A 19832-nucleotide genomic window follows, 5' to 3' on the forward strand; every position below is an offset into this window, starting at 1 on the left:
GTGTACTATGTAGTAATCATTCTTGTACACTGACACTTGGTAATAAGAAAGTAGACAGCAATTAGCATATAGACTGAAGGTGCTCAGGGAGGACCTAAATGCTTTCTAGGAGCAAAAGGGATGTTTACTGGTTACAGAATGAATTCCCATCATGAGGACTACACAAAATAGAAATGACATTTTATATGGCAGATTTCTGGTGTTTTCATATGATGATGTTAGGTAATATGAAGGGAATATTTCAATGCATTGTACATTGGCAGAATTGTAGGGATTTAAGAATTGTTCAACTTTCAAAGAGAAGAACATCCCTATTATACCATCAATGGAAATTCTGTAGGCTTAGTGTTTGTCATAAAGCATATATAGCCAGGAGATGTTAGTTAAGAATCTATAATATATACTTCATACATTAGATTTTTAAATGACATTCAGTGTGAAAAGTTTGCAAGTGGAATATCTTTAAACTACTGCACTAAAACATTAGATAATTCTACTTAAAGTATCCGAAGGCAGTTTATTTCTAAGTAAATACTAAAATTATCAGTACAGGCATGACATGGAAAATCAATCAATGCTAAAAATCTGTTGTTGATTACTAGCATTATGTGTATTCATTAATATAGCTGTGGACCTTTTGTTTTTGCAGAATAAGAGTGACTTTATTTGGTTTTTGGGTCTTTTTGGAAAAAAAATGCAATTCTCTAAGTCAAGTTTAAGGTCAGAGTAAGCATTTATCAATGTTTGGATTCATATCTGCAAAGAGGCATGGTAGGACTGCTGCTGTTTTTATGAGTAATGCCATTTGAATGGATTTGAATCAGATAGAGTTAAATATACTTTTTGTGCGACCCAGAGTATATAAATGCCAATACATTTGTTGTGCATATGTTGAATACATAAATTCTTTTGATCCACACAGTTACAATAATATAAAATTTCATATGTTTCTGGGTAGACTGAACCACTCAGTCTTGACTGAATCCCATAGTTTTTAATTTTGTTCAGTGTAATTGTTAATTAATATAGAAGTAATTTACCTTTTTTCCTTTCGTAGGTATGTATTCTTCTTGGATCCATGCAACATTGATCTAGTACATCAGAAGATTAAGTCTATTGCCTTGTGTGTATCAGCTTGCCCAAGGAAAGAATTGAAAACTCTGGCTGATATACAGAAATTTGCAGAAACTAATGGTATGAAAAAAGTTTCATATTTTCGCAGGATCTGAAAAAAGACTCATGCATTAGCTGAGCTAAAAATGAAGTATGAATGGAAATAATGTGCTCTGTTCATTAAACTAAAACATTACATAGCATGATAGGCAGTTTGGAAAGATTATTTTCCAAAACAGAAGTACAAAGTGTAATAAGCATTTGAGGGAATGTAAGTAACCAACTATAACTGAATATAAGTAACCAGCATTTGGACATACAAAATAAAGTAAAGATATAAAATTAATTTGAGGAAATATTAGCAGTTTTTAGCTATTCAAATGGAAACATTTTCTTAATGTGTGGGAACTACTGTGAGGCATCACAGCTTTCACAGAGCTGCACAAACAGCTTCCTCATGTTATCTGTGCAATGTTGTCAATTACAAATGAAAATAATCAATATCTATACTTGCATTCTTTACTTCTCCGAGCATGCTGTGTTTTTCTTAACTAATGCAGGCCAGTTCTTTGTTAGTATGAAGTGAAGGTCATTTGTGGTGGAATTTGTCTCTTGAAGCAATGGAATTCAGCCATGTCTTTCTTTATCACAAACATTGTTTATATAAGTCAAATCTCTTATTAATTGTGTCTGACATATGTTCAGTATAACTATCTCTTAAAGTACAACAAAACTACTTATCTTGAAGGATGCTATGCTATATTTTGTACTCATGAGTCATTAGAACTAATTCTATTTTCCTTAGGGCTTTAGATTTTAAAATCTAAAGATACCTTAAAAAAATTGATATGACAGGCAATCTTTTTGGTTTCCAGAAGTTTGGTCAAAAATATGAAAACTGGTGCTGGAGCAGGACAAATTACTAATGAGTTCAATTTCTAATTTTCATTATATATTTGGTTTGTCAAAGACGGGTATTAGACTAAACTGAAATTTCCTTTTATAGAGAAAGCCTGTGCGTTGCACCAGGACTGAAATTGCACCATTCAGAGAAATATTGTCATCCTCATGGTTATATTTCTGCTTAAATTTTTACCAGAAATTCCAAAAAATGATGTTTTGCAGCAAATGAACAGCTTAATTGTTGATTATTTTAACAGTTGCATTTATATAGTAATAAAGTTCAAGTGTGATTCAGCCTTTTAGCAGAGCAAGAACAGTGAATTAGTAGCTAAACTGTAATGCTCAGTAAGCAGAATAATTTTTCTGAGATCTACTTTGTAACTGTGATAGTGGATTTAAATTAATTAATACTAGGATTAGGTTTGGCAGTTAGTTTTAAGTGACCATTGACTCCACTGTAAAAATAGTAATAATGAAATCTGAGGACTTTGAACATGACTGCAAAGAACTTAATTTCAGTTTCTGTGTTTGTGATGATGTATAGTTGGAAAATAGAGTTCAACTGTCAAGTGCTGAAGAAGGAGGGCAAATTTGTTTGTGATAATTGGTACTGAATTTTCTCAGGCTCACAACTTCTAACATTTGAAAAAAAATCATCTCATAATGTTTTAAATGTACAGGTAAAGAATGCAGTCAGTTCTTAGTTTTGCTCTGTTGAGCCTTTCTGAAAGCTTTAACCCTTCCTGCATCCTGAAAATAGGAATTGTCTGGAGACAGACTGTGTAGGTTGTGGCATTTGCTTTTGTAGAGTTGGCCATTTTCATCTGGCTCAAATGCCATCCCTGAAATCACTTTACTTGTCCATGCACCTTGAAATTCTTAAAGGAATTACGGCTTAAGAGCCCTTCCTCAACCCAAAGAAATTACCTGTTGTGCTTCACTTGCCCATCAAGAGGTGGTGCGGTAAGTTCAAATAAATGTGTTTTTTAATCCAAACATCTTTTTCAAGAGCTTGGACATGTAAAACACATTAAAACATCTTTGTATTGACTAGTGATTTTATCAGTACCACATATGAATTTGCAGCTAGCTTAGTATAGTATTTTTACTAAAGTGAGGCATGCACTTGATTGCCTCAACACAAAAGAACACAGCACCATTTCAGGGCAGTAACTTCATTCCCACCCCTACCTCACTTGTCCTCTCACAGCCAGGTCCTGCAGTTGCAGTACCTTCCCACCAAGAAAGAGAAGAAGCCCATCCCTTGCAAAGCCAAGCTGATTTTAATAAAAGAATAAAGCATGTGCTTTTAATCTCGTCACAATAATTGATACCCAGAAAACTGGAACCAGCTGTGACCTTTTGCAAGAGAGGAAAAAGGGAAAGAGAAAGCTGGGTACTTGGCCACTCAGATCTTTGACTTGTACAGATGTGCAAGCTGTAAAGTACAGAAATATTCTGGAGCAACTCCTGGAAGTGGCACAGGAAGGTGCAATGTTACCTGAGAAATGTTGCAATGCTGTTCTCAAACAGCCATGCTAGAACTTGAGTTTGTAGAGCAAACAGTTGGGCACAACTGTGAATGTTATATGTTGTGAACTGACTGCTGTTGCTCCCCCCAGGATTTTCTCACCCAGTAGAACACCCCAGGCACCGAATACTTGTGATTCAATGTTTTTGTTGGTCTTCACCCTTAAAAAATTATGTATTTTGAGTAGTGTGACTGAAAGCTGTTTTTCCCAGAAACCAAATTGATGCTTCAAAACTAAATGTCCGTGAAATACTGCAGTGATGTTTTCAAGGACTTGCTAAAGCATTTTGAAATATCCTTGAAGATATAATTCATCTATGACTGTGCCAAATGAATAATGAAATGTCATTATTAAAGAGAAACACTAGACAGGTCGCTATAATGTCTTGTTGTGTTTAATTCAATGATAACTGTAGTGTCTACTCAGTGTGAGAACTACTATTCCTATTCATTGTTTAAATTACTGGATGCATATTTAGGAACCTAAAATGAAATTTTTATTTTGCTGCATCTTGGCAGGCATTTCTGTTGTCAGAATTCTGTACCTAGACCAGCCTAGTGGTCTGTGTGGACATAGATCCAGAGTGAATGCTTCATTAAGTTTGCTATAGGGACTGACCTGAAAGAGATCAATAAAGGAAATCAGTCTGCTAAGTCAGAGCAGGTGATATCTCTGAGCTATTAGAAAGAACCACAGGGGAAACAAAAAAGATTTTTCTTTTGTCTGAAGATAATGACATATTAATGTGTAGTAAAGGACATCTTTGTAGTTCCTTTTGGCACTTTGCTTTAGAAATAGCTGTTACATGGGTCACTGTGAGCTTCTGACATTTTTTGTCTGCTTGCCTGCTCTTGTTTCCCCTGCCTTTGTTTTCAGTGAAAGTATGCTGTTTAAAGCGTAATCCTTCGCTCATGATTTTCTTGAAGTACAATGTTCTGTGTTAGTTACAGATACCTTATGTTTAAAGCAATTCTGCACCCACAGATCTTTGGAAGCCTGGGTATGTTAATTTTGAGTGTCTTTTTTTTAATTGACTAGAGTAAAAGTACATTATGAGCAGTTTTGAGGTACAGAGTCATCTATTAGTACTCTATCTTGTTACCTGACCTGTCCATCAGGTTTGTGTTCTATTGGAAATGTATCCTCTAGTTAGAATGAAATTGTTTTCTCAACAGAAAGTGACAGCATGTGGAGTCCTCCAATAATTTTGTGTTGTGTTATTGATTACATTAATAAACCATTTGGAAAGAGGAAGAAACAGTGAGGTTATAAATCTTCTTGTGACTACTGAATTATTTAGAATCATATAGAAAAACAAGATGCTATTGATTGCAGTGGAATAAAATGTCAAATCTAAAGAAATGCCCCCAGAATGAAGGGGTGAGAACCTATTGTTATGCATGCAGTGTTATAATTTAAAGTGGTTATTGATACTTGGAGGAGAGATTGTGAAACTGCTGAGGATCACAGGAGGATTAAGTTGGAGGCATAGTATTGTCTGAAAGTGTAATTTTTATGAATTGTGAAGAGGGACTGCATTTTGTGTAAACTCCTGCTATTCTGGCATCATAAAGGCTGTGTTCTAATCCTTTCTTTAATTTTTTTTTACCTTGTACACAAACACACATATGTGTATTCTCAGCATGTATTTATCTACAGAGTGTGTATATAGATAGGTAGATACTGAGAAGGGAAACAAAGATTATCATTATAAAACGCCAGTGATTTCCTCTGTCTGTAAAAGAGAAAACTATCAGGAAGAGTAGGTCATTAAAAGCAGGAATATCTTGGAGAAGGTTGAAAAATTATTGTTCTTCATCTCATAACCTGAGTAATATTAAACTAGAGATCAAAATGAAATCACTAAGCATCAGAGACAGATTTTTCTGCACACAAGTTAGGGTTAATTGCCGTGAGGATGTTTTAAAAACAAAAAAGATAAGCTCTTAGAATAGAAAATATTTGGGTATTTAGTTAACACTGAAGAATATCTTTAAGTTTTAAGTTGTGCAGAGCTAAAGATACAGTAGGAGAAACATCTGCTACTTGACTAGATGGATTAATGTGATTCCAGAGTAGCTGGGTTTATTTAACATTGGAAGAAATACAAGTGGAGGAATAGATAAATTAATAGTTTTCAATTCTCTGTACTGCTAATAAGAATAGGAGAAAGTGAAGAGTATTGTCTTATTTTTTTAATTACAAGTCAGAATATATATATATATATATATATATATATATATATATACATTAATTCTGAATCTAGGATTTTCTTCTATACTCTTACTTGTAATAGCATGTTGTAATATCTATCACAGTAGTTCTCTTTGTGGTCTTCAATTCAAGAGACTTTTGAAGATCTAACTAATGGGGATTTGTGATGGATCTTTCTTGGAATTTTCTTGCAGGAATTGGAGAATGCTTACTTTCACTTCAGTCCCATTTTTATTTATAAAAGTACGTGTAATTTCTCCTGCCCTTTGATGCTCATTGTTTTAAAGAAGTGGTGATACGTCTCTCTGCAACAACTAGAACTAAAGATACACATAAACGTCGCTTTTCTTCTTTAAAATGCACACTGTGCTTCTGGAAGACAGCAGTGGGTAGATGAAGAGAATGAAGCTTTTTTTTTCTAGAACAATTCTGTCATATTAATCTGAGAAGTCCTGACTGCAAAGTGGTCTGTCCTATGCCTTTTTGCTCATCCCAAGGCATCACTGTTTTGCTAGGGTCCAGAAATCAGATTTCGGTGTCAAGGTTCAGCTCTATCCTTATTGGTCGTCTATCTCTATTCCTGCTCAGTTTGCAAAAGGCATAGCAGTAATGTTTAGGTATGTTTGTGCTTTCACTTTATCTGATACTTTAGACCCCATTAAAATCTCTGGCTAAGAAGTGGAGTTCTTTTCTCAGTTATTTCCAGCTCTGATGCTAATATATGCATAACTAAGTGCTATTTCATTCCTAAATGAAGCATCACATGTGTCTGCTCTTGGAATGTTTTTGTTCTAAAACAGGTAAATAGGAAATTTATACAATCCTAAACTTCTGTGCTTAGTGCTTGTTTTCTGAGTAGAATCGCTTCCTATAGTTGTAGATTGGTTATAATTACTATTGTCAGGCTTAGCAGTCAAAGAATAAAGAAAGTCTCGTCAGCATGATGTGGTTTGTTTCATGGTGATACAAACCTTTTTCCATTTGACAGGAGTCAATGAAGAGAGATCATTTAATTTCTTGCCATAAACATGCTTTTTCTGGGGTCATGCAGCATTGTTCTCTTATTGACAGAACTCAGCAAAGGATAGTAACTACCACCTTGTGTGGAAGTAGTATTTGGCATCCTACCAGTTCTGTGGTTTTTGACTCTGGAATTTGCAGCAGCCAGATACATGAGACGGTATTTTAAGCTGCCACTTTTCTATGCTTCATTGCTAGTCTATGATATGCTAAGGTAATATCCAATTATTGATAGTGTACCAAGCTGTCTCATTGCATGAAGCTTTGAATGTATCAGGTTAACAGTTTAGTGCTGATAGAGTTTGACAGATAGATTTCAGGCAAGTTCTGGGGTGAGAAATACAGAAAAGTGTTAAGAATTTTATCCTTGCAAGAGCCTGGGAGCCTTGTCTTTCCTGAGCTCCACCTCTGTCAATATCAATATTGTACTCTAGCCTTTATTGCATGGGTTGGTTGGTCAAGCATAATCATCTGTGAGTCATGTAGTCACAGTGTTAACTAAGTTTTAATTGGTGAACTCAGTCATAAAACATTCAGAACTCAAGAGAACATAGAACTGGGCTGAAAGTCCAGAGATGAGGAGTTGTGATTTTAAGTCTCATTGCTACTAACATTTCTGCATGTTTCTGTGTCTGTGAGTTTTATTCCTGTGTCAGAGAACTTAATGAACTAACAGGATGTTACTTGTGAAGGAGGCAATGAAGTTTTCGAACTATAAGCTCTGCTTCATCATATGGCTTTTTAGAAGTCAGTTATCAATCACTATAGAATATGCTGAGTTGGGGAGACCCACGAGGGACCACGAAGTTCACCTTCTGACCCTGCATAGGATACCCCAAGAATCATATCCATGTACATGATATTATTGTCCAAACACTGCTTGAACTCTGTCAGGCTGGTGCTGTGACCGCCTCCCCGGGGAGCCTGTTCCAGTGCCCAGCTACCCTCTGGGTGAACCTAACCTCCACCTTCCCTGACACAACTTCAGGCCATTCCCTCAGGTCTTGTCACTGGTCACTGCAGAGATCAGTGCCAGCCCCTCCATTTTCTCTTACAAAGAAGTTGCAAACTGTGATGAAGTCTCTTCCCAGTGTCCTCAAGTTTGAACCAATCGAGTGACCTCAGCCACTTCTCACAGAGCTTCTCTTCAAGTCCCTTCATCATCTCAGTTGCCCTCCTTTGGCCACTCTTCCAGCGCTTAGTATCTTTTTTATATTACAGCACACAGAACAGCCCCCAGCACTCGAAGTGAGGCTGCCCCAGCTCAGAGCAGAGCAGGACAATCCCCTCTCTTGCCCAGCCTGTGATGCCGTGCCTGATGCACCCCAGGACAGAGCTGGCCCTTCTGGCTGCCAGGGCACTGCTGATCATGTTCAACTTGCCCTTGACCAGGACCCCCACGTCCCTTTCCGCAGCAGTGTTTTCCAGGGTCTTACTCTCCAGTCTGTCCATACATCCAGGGTTTCCCTGTCCTAGGTGCAGAATCCAGTACTTATCTTTCTTAAACTTCATACAGTTGGTAATTTCCCAGCCTCGTCATTTGTTGACTCCTCTCTACAAGGTCTCTGCTTGTAGAGAGGCTCCTCCCAGTGGCTCCTCCCAATTTTGTATCACCAACAAACCTACTTTGGACCTTTGAGTCTTGTGTCCAAGTAATTTATAAAGATGTTGAAGAGCACAGGGCTAAGGATGGAGCCCTTTGGTGACAGGTCACACCAGTCTGATGTCACCCCATTCACTGTTGCCCGTTGTGTCTGACCCATGAGCAGCTGCTCACCCACCATATGGTGTGTTTATCCATCTGTGGGCTGGATTTTCTCCAGAAGGTGAGAGACAGTATCAAAACTTCACTGTAATCTGAAAAGATCAGATCATCTGGCTTCCCATGATCAACCAGCCTATTCTAGAAGGTAGTCATGTTGGACATGCAGTACTTTTCTCTCACGAAGCTGTGCTGGCTGTGATGATGGTCGTGGTGTCATTCAGGCATTTTTCAGAGCTCCCAGAATAATCTTCTCCATAATTTAACCAGGCACTGAAGTGTGACTGATAGGCCTGTAGTTTCCAGTTTCATCCTTCTTGCTTTTTTTGAACATTGAGACAACCGTAGCCAGCTTCCAATCAGCTGGGAACTCCCCAGACTGTTCAAAACTAATTGAGAGAGACCTTGCAATGACATCAACCAGCTCTTTGAGTATTCTTGGATGAATGCCATCATGAAGCCACATAGATACATGAGGATCCAGCTGGAGCAGCAGATCCCACACAAATTTGCAGTCAACTAGGAGTTTATCATTCTCCCAGCCATGGTCCTCCAGCTCTGGGCACTGGGACCTTCTAGGCTCATCATCAGTGTGAAAGACACAGCCAAAGAAATCATTAAACATGTCACATGTGTCATGCCACCTAAGTGCACAATACATGCACAATATCAGACTCAGAATCAAAATTCAGATAGATTACTTTATCAAAACTGTGGTTTGTAGTCTCTCAGGTTGTGCTTTGCCACATGTATGTGAGAAAGGGTATGTGGAGCTGCTTGGAGCTCTTTGTAACTTAAAAGAACATACTCCTAAACTCCTAAGGTGACTGTACTGCTTCTGGTACTGAAGCTATCCCTGTTGTCTCTGCATAGTTTTGTATTTTTATGCTTAAGTCCTTGACACTGAATATGAGTCCATATTTCTAGATGTGGAAGTCCTTGTTTTAGTTGCTGTTAATAAGTGTTGATAGATGGGTAGACGCTGCTGAGCTCTCAGAATGGAATCCAAAACACCTGGTATGCTTTCCACAACTATAGGTCAGGGAATATAAATATCATTCGTATCTTCTGTGGATGGCTCCTTTTATTGGATGACTTAGGAATCTTGACATTTCTCGAGCTGTAAACTCTTGAATAGTAATGCTGATGTAGTAGGGGTTTGTTTGTTGGTTTACAGCAAAGCAAAAACAGGAAGGAAAACTGTACTGGAGCTCTGGTTTCTAGAAGTATTTTTACCTAACCACCTTTAGTTTGGACCTTCCTGTTTACTGTATTGTTGTGGAAAGCAGAGTGTTTTGTCTTCTGTGCACTGTGTCTTCTGCGCGCACAAAACCTTCAATAATTTGCCTTCTCATTTAGAAAGAATCTTTGAAGTAAAAGTCCTGGCTTTCTATAGCATCTTTATTGATAAACTTGGGCTAAATATAGCTGTTTTCTATGAGTGCCAGAGATAATGGCTGTTTAACGCTTTACTAATCCAAGCCTCAGCAAAATAGAAAGGAGTCTTAGAAAAGAAGTTTCTACAGCTAGGTAGGAAGTTTGTCTTTTGAGGTACTTTGCTCCAGTTACGGCTCCAGTATATTCTAGTAGCTAGAGAAATTCTAATAATTGAAAAGAAACCATGGAACAGAAATGATTGTATATCTCCATGATACCACTTTGCGTGTGAAACCACCACAGAATTGTGGGACCAAAGTGTGCACACAGGTTGGGCACACTACTGTGTGTTCACCAATAGCCCAAACACTCATGCTCTGCATAGTTTAGAAGTATTTTTCTTAAAGTTACAAAATGTTGGGATCTGAAATCCAATTCTTGTAGGACAGTTTCTCCAGAAGAAATAAGTACATTGCTGTAGGAAGCAAAGGGCGTATTATATCAATGATCTTTTAGTTTGTTCTCTGTTTCCTGCTCATACTGGTTTTGAAACATTTGAGTGATACTAATTTAGGAATAGACGTAGTGTCTTTGGTGAACTAATTATCTCAGCAATGTTTCCTTCAACTTTTTCCAGTCTTAGCAACTTGAACTGCAACAAAAAGATTGGCTGTGCTAGTCTCTGCTAAACCAGAGTAACTAATACAGAGTGGAATGTTTGACAGTGCTGTTCATTCTTCTCTCTCACACAAGAAAATGTATACTTCTATTCAGCAATGCACACGGACTCTTGTGAAGAAATCAGTTTTAAGTGTAAAGTGACATAATTCAAGCAAACATTTGAGTTCTAAAGCTCTCCTACACAGTATTAGAGAACTCAGGAGGTTTGTATAAATAAATAAATATTTACAGGAATAGTTAGAGTTTCTAATGATTTGGGACAAAAGGACAAATAATCTCATGGATGTTATTTCAGCTGTGGGACTCATAGTTTCTTTAAAGTCAGTGTTAATACAGTTAATACGCTTTGTTTGACAAGCTCCATGAAAATATTTTTCTGCTTGACTGTGAGTAAAAAAGTATGCTGTGAGGTAGGAATCTAAAGGGAAAAGATCCAGAGTAGTCCAAAAGCAGTTCCCAGGCAAGACATGGTAGTGGCAGCCTGAGTTGTCAAGCATGACAGGAGGGAATATACTGCTGACTTCCAGAGGGATCTGTCAAGATGTTTCCAGTTTGCTCTACAGCAGGAGTGTATTGGGTTACCCTACAGGTCTTACTTGAATGGCTTGTGGCCTGTATGCACATTGGGGTCTGGCATTTGATTTTGTTTCGTGTACGTTTGTGATCCAAGCAGGTTTTCAGATGTGCATTTGTACAAAGAGTTTCCTTTCCTCCCCATAGTAAATCCTGCCCTTTTTCTCGCATGCCTGAACTGCTAGGAGTCAAAGGGAGCATGAGCATCCACAGACCAGCCCTGTCCCTTAGGCTTGTTTAGATGTGGGGGCCTTCGCATGAGATACTTAGGCTGTAGTTCACACTGGTCACTTGGCAGAATGGCCAAGCTGGCCCCAAACACTGTGAATCATGAATCTATATACACTTGTCCACATAACACATATCCTTCTTCCTATAGAGCTCCTAATTATCACCATAGAATCATAACGAGAGAGTCATAAAGCTGGAAACCACCCTTAAGATCATAAAGTCCACCACTAAACCATTTACCTAAGCTCCACGTCTCCACATCTTTTAGGTACCTCCAGGGATGGGGGCTCAAGTACTTCCCTGTGCAGCCTGTTCAAATGCTTGAAAAACCTTTAGTGAAAAAATTACTCTTAATACCCAATCTGAACTTTCCCTGGCACAGCTTGATGCCATTTCCTCTTGCCCTGTCTCTTGTTACTTGGGAAAAGAGGACAACTCCCACCTGGCTACAGCCTCCTTTCAGAGAGTTGTAGAGAGTGATAAGGTCACCCCTGAGCCTCTTTTTCTCCAGGCTAAGCAGCCAGCCCCAGTTTCCTCAGCCACACCTCACAGGTCTTGTACTCCAGATCCTTCACCTGCTCCGTTGCCCTTCTCTGGACACAGTCCAGCAACTCAGTGTCCTTCTGCAGGGAGGCATCCAGACCTGGACACAGGATAGGAGGTGTGGCCTCACCAGTGCCAAGCACAGAGGGGCAATCCCTGCCCTGGTCCTGCTGACTGCACTGTTACAGGCCAGGATGCCACTGGCCTTCTTGGCCACCTGGGCACAGCTGGCTCAGCTGGCTGTCAACCACATTTATAACTTATCTTTTGACCTATACTCAAACCAAAAGAAATGTCAGTATCTGCAATTTTTGTTTTCTTTCTGTTTTTAAGAAAAACCTGTAGTTTTAGATATTTTAGATGTTTCATTTGCAACTAAGACCTCAGGAATGTTTTTTTGTGATACCTGTTTATGTTTATATCATACCATGTTCTCCACATAAGCAAGCAGAGGCATAATGATTCATATTGACATAATTGAAAATGCATTTCAGATGTTTCACCTCGTAACTTCTCTTTGTAGGAGGTCTGTCTTTCTTCAGTTGTGCATTTGGTTGTTCAGATTGGCATCCAAAAAACTACTTTGTAGAAGTGGTACTTAAATAGCGTTCCAGAGACTGCATTAGACAGAGAGCAGCTGAGGCAGCTAAGTAGGCTCTTTGCTCTTTCAGTCTGTGAATAGAAGTGGTCTCATCATAGAGGTAGAAATGTAGCAATGATAGATAAAATTTCTGCAAATAATATTATACAAATAATAGTTCTGTTCGCCGTAATGCAGGCCATGATAAAGCTGTTTGTCAAAATTCTTGGTTTATTTTGGGTAATAGTGTATATGTATTTTCCAGATCCAGCTTGCAGAACTGTGTTCTACAAACTGTTCTGAAGAGGGGACTTTAATAATGGAAAGAATTGAATATTTATATTGATGATCGAGATTCAGATAAGTCCTTAGTGTATTGCACAGTGGAAAAGGACACTGAAAGCTATGTATTAAAAGCCCTTGCACTTGGAAGTAAGCAATCTATTAGGAAAGAAGCTTGGAAAGAAATTAATCTTTGGAAAGGCAGCTTATATAACTGGAGGTTTCCTTACCTCTACAATTGCTGATATACCAGGGCTCCAGTCTGAGTTGGAAGTTGTTGATTTCCTAGAAGCATTGGGTCAGATGTTCAGTGTCTTCTTTATAGATAAATTGAAAGAAATCTCTCCTAGGTAAGGCACTTCCATTAGGCAAGTGCCTGGTACAAAGGAAAATTTAATTTAAGTTTGAATTTTGTTACAGACAACTTGATCTTTACTGTGCTGTACCAATTTGTTTATGGAGAGAGTTCAGCTTTTTAGAAGCTTTGGATATGTAATGCAGAGCTTCTATTTTTTCTCAGCCAACTTTCTAACTTTATCAATTTGGGTATTTTGTTCCTGCTCCTGAAATCTATAGACCAGTCGTATTTTGAACACACACACACACACACACAAAAAAAAAAGCCCTGGAAACCCAGGAATATTTTTTTTCTGTCATAAATGTTGTGTTATGTAATGTTCATGCACTAAAAATGATCAAGAAAAACATGGTGGAATATCAAGGGAGGGGGCTTGACAGTATTTTTTGCCCTCTTTTACAGCACATGGTGAATTAGTCTTTTCCACTCAAATACTCAAACTTTGAAAAACTCAAAGCTAGGTGGAGAGTGTCATTGTATTCTACTGACAACTGTGTTTGACTTGATTTACCACATTACAGGAGGAACTGTAGCAAAGCTTTGTGGTAATTACATGAGGAGGTGCAGTATTAGCACCTGTATCAGTTTTGATGCTGTTTGCAAATCATATTCATATTTGTTTTTTATTTGTTTTCCATACCAATATTTTTTTTTTTACTTTTCAACAGGATCCACTCTGTGTAGCTATGAACTACAGCCGTCAGAATATACAACAGACCCAAGGGCTGCCAAGTTATGTCCTAAATATCCTGTTCCAGAGAGGTAATATGATCAAGGTGTCTGATTTGGGGTAGAGGGAGCAGAGATTTGTTTTGATCATGACAGTTCTTTAGAAAATACCAACACATTTTCACTCTTACTAGCTATATGTTTTTGTGTATTATTGTATATATTTATAAAATTTTATTTTTTTAAAAGGTAGTGAAAGTAATAGTCAAAGAAAAACCTAAATTATCTATGTATGTGTTACTGAAACTATTGAGCTGGTGTCTTCAAATTCTCTTATCTGATGGGACTGACACTGTTTTAAGTATCAGCTGTTTTACTGCCTTTTACCCTATCTATAGCCAGCTGCTTATCAGCAATGCAGATCTGAGACAATCATGGAACATTTTTAATCTTTGGGAGGAAAAATTATGTATCTTTGGGAGGAAAAATTATGTAGGGATGCAGAGCTCTCTGCAGCATTCACTTCTTACACCTTACCTCTGCCAGTCAGATAGCTGCAAATTGCTTCATTTTTTACTCTTTCAGTCTGCAAATGACTACTATAAGGATAGCTGAATACCAAAAAGAGGACTGTATTTTATTAACAGATCATTTGAAGGTTTATTTTTTAAAGTTTTACATTAGACTACTATTTGTGAAATAGGATTGGAAAGATCATAGCTTCATAAACTGTTCTAACTGTGCTGCCTGGACCTGTGGAGATGAGCATTGCTGAGAAAAGAAAGGATCTCAGCCTTCTGTCAGTTATTGCACTGACTTGAGAAGAACCATGTTATGTTTTCTCAAAATTTAGCTTCTCAAATATACTTAGTAGTGAGTGGTAACTGCAGAGTCTTTTCTTATGCATAGTGTTCTGTTTTTTGTAAGTGTTATATTTGTGTCAGTTCTACAAATTCTGATTTTAAGTCTTTCTCGTATACATAGTAGCCTCTCCACTGAATCTTTTTAAAATTATTATAGTGACAATTAGTGGCAGCTGGAATATTAACAATTTTTAAATTTTCTCAATATAGATTAATATTCCATGTAGGTAGCCAACTGTTATGGCAGTAATACAAAAACAAATGCAAACTTCAGTGCCAGCTTGCATACTGAAAAGGCTTGTTAGTCCTAATTTTTGCCAGAATTATATTGACTTCTCATTGTGTGTTCTCACATCATTCAGTCTTAAAGAATATAGATCAGTAAGAAAACAGAAGGATAGAACAATGTATTAGAGCTCTAATGATGCTATGTAAATTCCTCATAAAAACTACCTCATGTTATTTTAAATAAATTACTGTGTAGGTGGAGTATTTTCCCTTTTGATATGTATTATTTAAATGTATGATATGTTTGAGCATTTTTGAAATTGAAAAGTCTGAACTTAATGCCCTAAGATAAGTTTACAGATACGTTGTATCTGTAAATTACTGGTTTTTATAGGTTTTTATAGTTAAATTATTTGAGTAAGTGTAATTTGGAGGAGAAATGTAATCCTGTTGAGATAACCAAATGAAAACCAAACATCTAATAGACTGAGGCATTCAGGAAGAACTTACCTAACAATCAAGGAAGAACTTGCCTAACATTTGATCTGTGTCATGGTTCAACCCCATCCAGCAACCCAGACCCCCTCAACCACTCGCTCATTTTCCCACCAGCAGGATTGGGGAGAGAACTGGAAGGGTAAAAGGTAAAAAGTCTGTGGGTTGATATAGAGATTGTTTAATAGGGAAAGGAAAGCTGCAGACGCAAGCAAAGCAAAACAGGGAATTAATTCATCACTTCCCACGGGCAGGCAGGTGTTCAGCCATCTCCAGAAGAGCAGGACCCCATCACATGCAGCAGTTATTTGGGAAGACAAACACCATCACTTCAAACGTGCCCTTCTGCCCTTCTTCCTCTTCTTTCCCCCTTTTTATATCCTGTGCATGATGCCATGTTTGGAATATCCCTTTGGTCAGTTTAGGTCACCTGTCCTGGGTGTGTCTCCTCCCAACATCCCATGCACCCCCAATGTCCTTGCCATCATGGCAGTGCAAAAAGCAGAAAAGGCCTTGGCTCTGTGCAAGCCGTGCTCAGCAATACCAAAAAATCCTTTCCATTATCAGCCCTGTGTTCAACACAAATCCAAAAAAAACTCCATACCAGCCACTGTGAAGAAAATTAACCCTACCCCAGCTGAAACCAGTGCAATCTGTCAAGAGTTTTGAACCCTCTGATTCCCATTAGTTCCATGGGATGTAAGTAGCATATGGTGTGACGATTGTCCCTTGATCTTTTCTGTTTGATGACCAGGCTTCTTCACAGCCTTCAGCTGAGGCTGTGTCCTAGTTTAGGGCAAATCTGGGGAAAACCCTCTGGAAGGAGCTCCCAGAAAACAAACCCTCATGGCCCCTCCCCACCCACCTGGTTCAGGAAAAAATTTTCTCTGAGAGAAGTGGAAAAGAACCTGTTTCTTTAACAAACAAAGCACTCCCCAGCACCAAAAAAAATTAACACCAGATGACAACAAAACACTTTCAGCACTCTGAAGAGATGAACAAATCCAGAAAGTCTTTCCTGGGAGTGGTCACTCGGGTCTGGGTGCTGGGGATTGCTCTCTGGCACTAGGGATGGCTGCTGCAGATCACAGAGCGCAGGCTCTCGGTGTTCCTCGGTGTTTCCAGGTCCCAGTCCGGAGCAGGTTGGATGGTATTCAGGAAAAGGAAAGGAAAAGAAAGAGTCCAGGGAAAGAATTGGACTGCTTAGCTAAACTAACTAGGAAGCAAAGGCAAAAGCAGAAGCAAGCCAAGCAAGCAAGCAAAAGCAAGGCAGCCAGCACCAGCCTCTTCTAGACAGCAGAGCATGGGTGGAGGTGAACTGGCTGATAACAAGGCAAAACAAACCTTCACTTTCAGAGTCAGTTTTGAAAGCACAGAACATAATATCAAACATACACAGAACACACTAATGGAAATACAAACACCTTAACGTCACCCTAGGACAGGCTGTCAATGGATTCTTACCATCCATCTTCAAGGTATTATGTCCAACCTTGACAGAGCAGTACAGTCTAACAGTGCAGTTAGCAATATGTGTTTCTTCCACACCCCATATAGATGAGCCTCTGTAGACATGACTGCATGTTTAGAGGACCCTGGAGGAAAACCTGTCCAGTCTCCTGCAGCATTTATCTATAAACCAGCTATGCTGAGCTGTGCCAAGGGACTACCCTGCAGAGGTTATAAAGAGCAGCTAGTAGTGTTGTGCTAATTGGACTCCCCATCCCCTTGCACAGGTTGCTGTACTATCCCTGTACATACACAGAGTTAGTAGTGAGAGGAAAAAATTCCTTGAAATCTAATACTTGAGAAATCAGATGGATCATTTGAATAATGCTTTAAAAGTACAGCTTCTGAGACCATCATCTGCTGGCTTGAACTTTATTCATTCTTGTTTATGATTAAGCATCATGTTGCTATTCTTAGAAATTTGTAATTTATTTTCAGTAGGTAATACTGAATAATAATAATAGCAAGATATAATCAAGAGTTTATATAAAATATCACAGGTCATAGAGAATAGATTATTGTGCTTTATACTGGAACACTTTACCTCACCTACTCATTCAATCAGAACCACTGGAGCAGAAATAGATCTCAAAAGTGGATTTTCAGGAGTCACATTTACTTAAGAAAGCTTGTAGGAACCATTAGCCTATTTTTTAAATTAATTAAAACAAACTTAGCAATTAATTACTGCACATGAAAATAGGTAACTTAAGTAGTGAAATTGCTTTAGGTTAAGGGATATTAGATGACTAATATAAACTCTGATGCAAAAATCATATTTTCTTTCATTGGGATGTATTTTGGAAGAATATTTTAATCCCATTAGTTCTCTTTTCAAAGTGAGTAATTTTGTTTTTGGATGCAGGAATGACATTCTTTTGCTGACTCCCACTTCAAAATTTGGGCTTTGTTGTTGATAGTGACAACTTACAAATGCTCTAGGCTTTCTGTAAGTTGTAGCAATTAGCAATTAAATAAACCTCTCAAATTTCAGTCTTTTTCAGTAACATTGCATATAATGAACCAACAGTATTCCAAAATAGGTTATGTTTTAAGAGGCTAAGGGGATATGTGGGCTGCCTTTTAAGTAGGGCAGCCATCATTATAGGTTTGTCTTTTAAAATCTGTGACTAATATGCAATTACTTTGCTATGCTTAACTGCTGTATTCATTCCTACCCAAAAGTAGACCATCAATATGAGCATCTCCAAATGCATTTGCTTACTCAGGACAGTAATCCTAGGACCATAAAATTTGCAATCATCGGTGACTTTAAACAAAAACCTAGGGTCTGCTAATTAATTACCTAGAAATGGCAGGTAATCATAATTTCTCCCAATTTTTTTATAGAATAGTTACACTTTAATGGTTTTCAGCATGTCATCCTTTTTTCCCAGAAAAACAATGGATGGGAAACATGTGCCTAAGGCAGCTGGTTTATTCACTATGTATTTAAAATGTTGGTTAGAATTTTAGAAAGACACAGCCTTAAAAATAGTTATTGAGGACAGAATGTGGTTGATTGATAGGTCATTGCTGAAATGGGGAAACTGCAGAAGATTATGTTCATTGCTGGTATAGTCCACTGAAATCTTTGAAGTAAGGAAGATCGGGCAGACGAAACAATAGAAAGGACTTTTTTTTCATTGGATCCAATTACAGGAAGGAACGTGCAATTCATATTTCAAATGTAATTGGGAATTGATCAAATGATGTAATAGGTCACTTTGAGATCTGACATAGTTTTTATGACCAAGACAGACTGCTACTAAATAGGAGACATTTAGAAAACAAAATTGCCCACTTTTAAAGGAAAGTTTTTGCTCTCTTATATCTTTCTCTTGATAACAGGTTTTTCAGAGCATTCTGCAAAGTTTAGTGCATAGTCTCAATAGTTGTTTGTGAGGGTCTTTCCAAAACGGTTCAAAGCAGTAAGAGGCATCATGGTACGTTTTGTATAATTTTAACAGACTCAATGAATATAAATTCTGTGATTGTAATATTCAATGCAAGAACAAGCTTAGTATGGGGAAAGACGAGGAATAAATACATTTGTTTTTCTTGGCAACAGTCATGAATGCTGATGTCCTTTACCCCAAAATATATACTCTGAAGAAGAGTATTGTTATTCTGCAAATTCTTTTGATGCAAATATGGACTGGTATTCCATTTTAACATGAGTGAAAGGCATTGTTTCAGCTGCTGGCTCACCACCTGCCACTTGAAAGAAAGACATTTAAGTGGAAATAGGAACATATACTTTCTGCACCTTGTCATTTAAGGGTGGGAGGGTAATAATATCCCATTGAAATGTACACTCCAGCCTCACAGGGTTATTTGTAAGAACTGCATCACTTTTCATTATGATCATCCTCATTTCAGCAGCACTTGTGCATTCAACACATGGTTTCTGGTTATGATGTTATAAGGGTAGAATGATTGCATCTATTCACCTTTCATTTGTGTGTTGATGTGGCATTTATATTAAGTAGGAGTAATTTTTTTTTCTGATTTTTTTTTTCTTGTGTCACCAGTGCACCTATTCCATTCTTCCATCGCTGTGCTCCTGTGAACATTTCCTGCTATGCCAAGTTTGCAGAGGCCCTGATCACCTTTGTCAGTGACAGTAGTGTCTTACACAGGCTGATTAGTGGAGTTATGACCAGCAAAGAGATTATAATGGGACTTTGCTTGTTATCACTAGGTAATTGTTTTTCTCATTACTAGCTATTTCTTAGTGTACTCCATTAGGAGGTTGTTAACACACTCTAACCACAATATGAGCAAAAAAACCACTGTATAATAGCAACAATCCCTTAGAAAATTAGAATGCTTTTTAAAATTTTATTTGAGAGGTGGGTAACTTATAAGTAATATACATATGCATTCCTGGTTTTGT

At 37.9% G+C, this 19832-nt stretch overlaps 1 protein-coding gene across 2 annotated transcripts in view; it reads left to right on the forward strand.

Moving 5' to 3' along the window:
* The window catches only part of SLC44A1 (solute carrier family 44 member 1), a 70355-nt gene that overhangs the window by 24472 nt on the left and 26051 nt on the right, over positions 1-19832 (forward strand). For both annotated transcript variants that reach the window (XM_021534838.3, XM_031507450.2), the window contains exons 4-6: positions 1058-1194; positions 13838-13931; positions 19468-19637. In XM_021534838.3, coding sequence (XP_021390513.1) covers positions 1058-1194; positions 13838-13931; positions 19468-19637 — 401 coding nt within the window. The remainder of the gene's footprint in view (positions 1-1057; positions 1195-13837; positions 13932-19467; positions 19638-19832) is intronic.

The sequence above is a fragment of the Lonchura striata genome, chromosome Z (assembly GCF_046129695.1).
Source record: "Lonchura striata isolate bLonStr1 chromosome Z, bLonStr1.mat, whole genome shotgun sequence".
In the NCBI taxonomy this organism is placed as follows: Eukaryota; Metazoa; Chordata; class Aves; order Passeriformes; family Estrildidae; genus Lonchura; species Lonchura striata.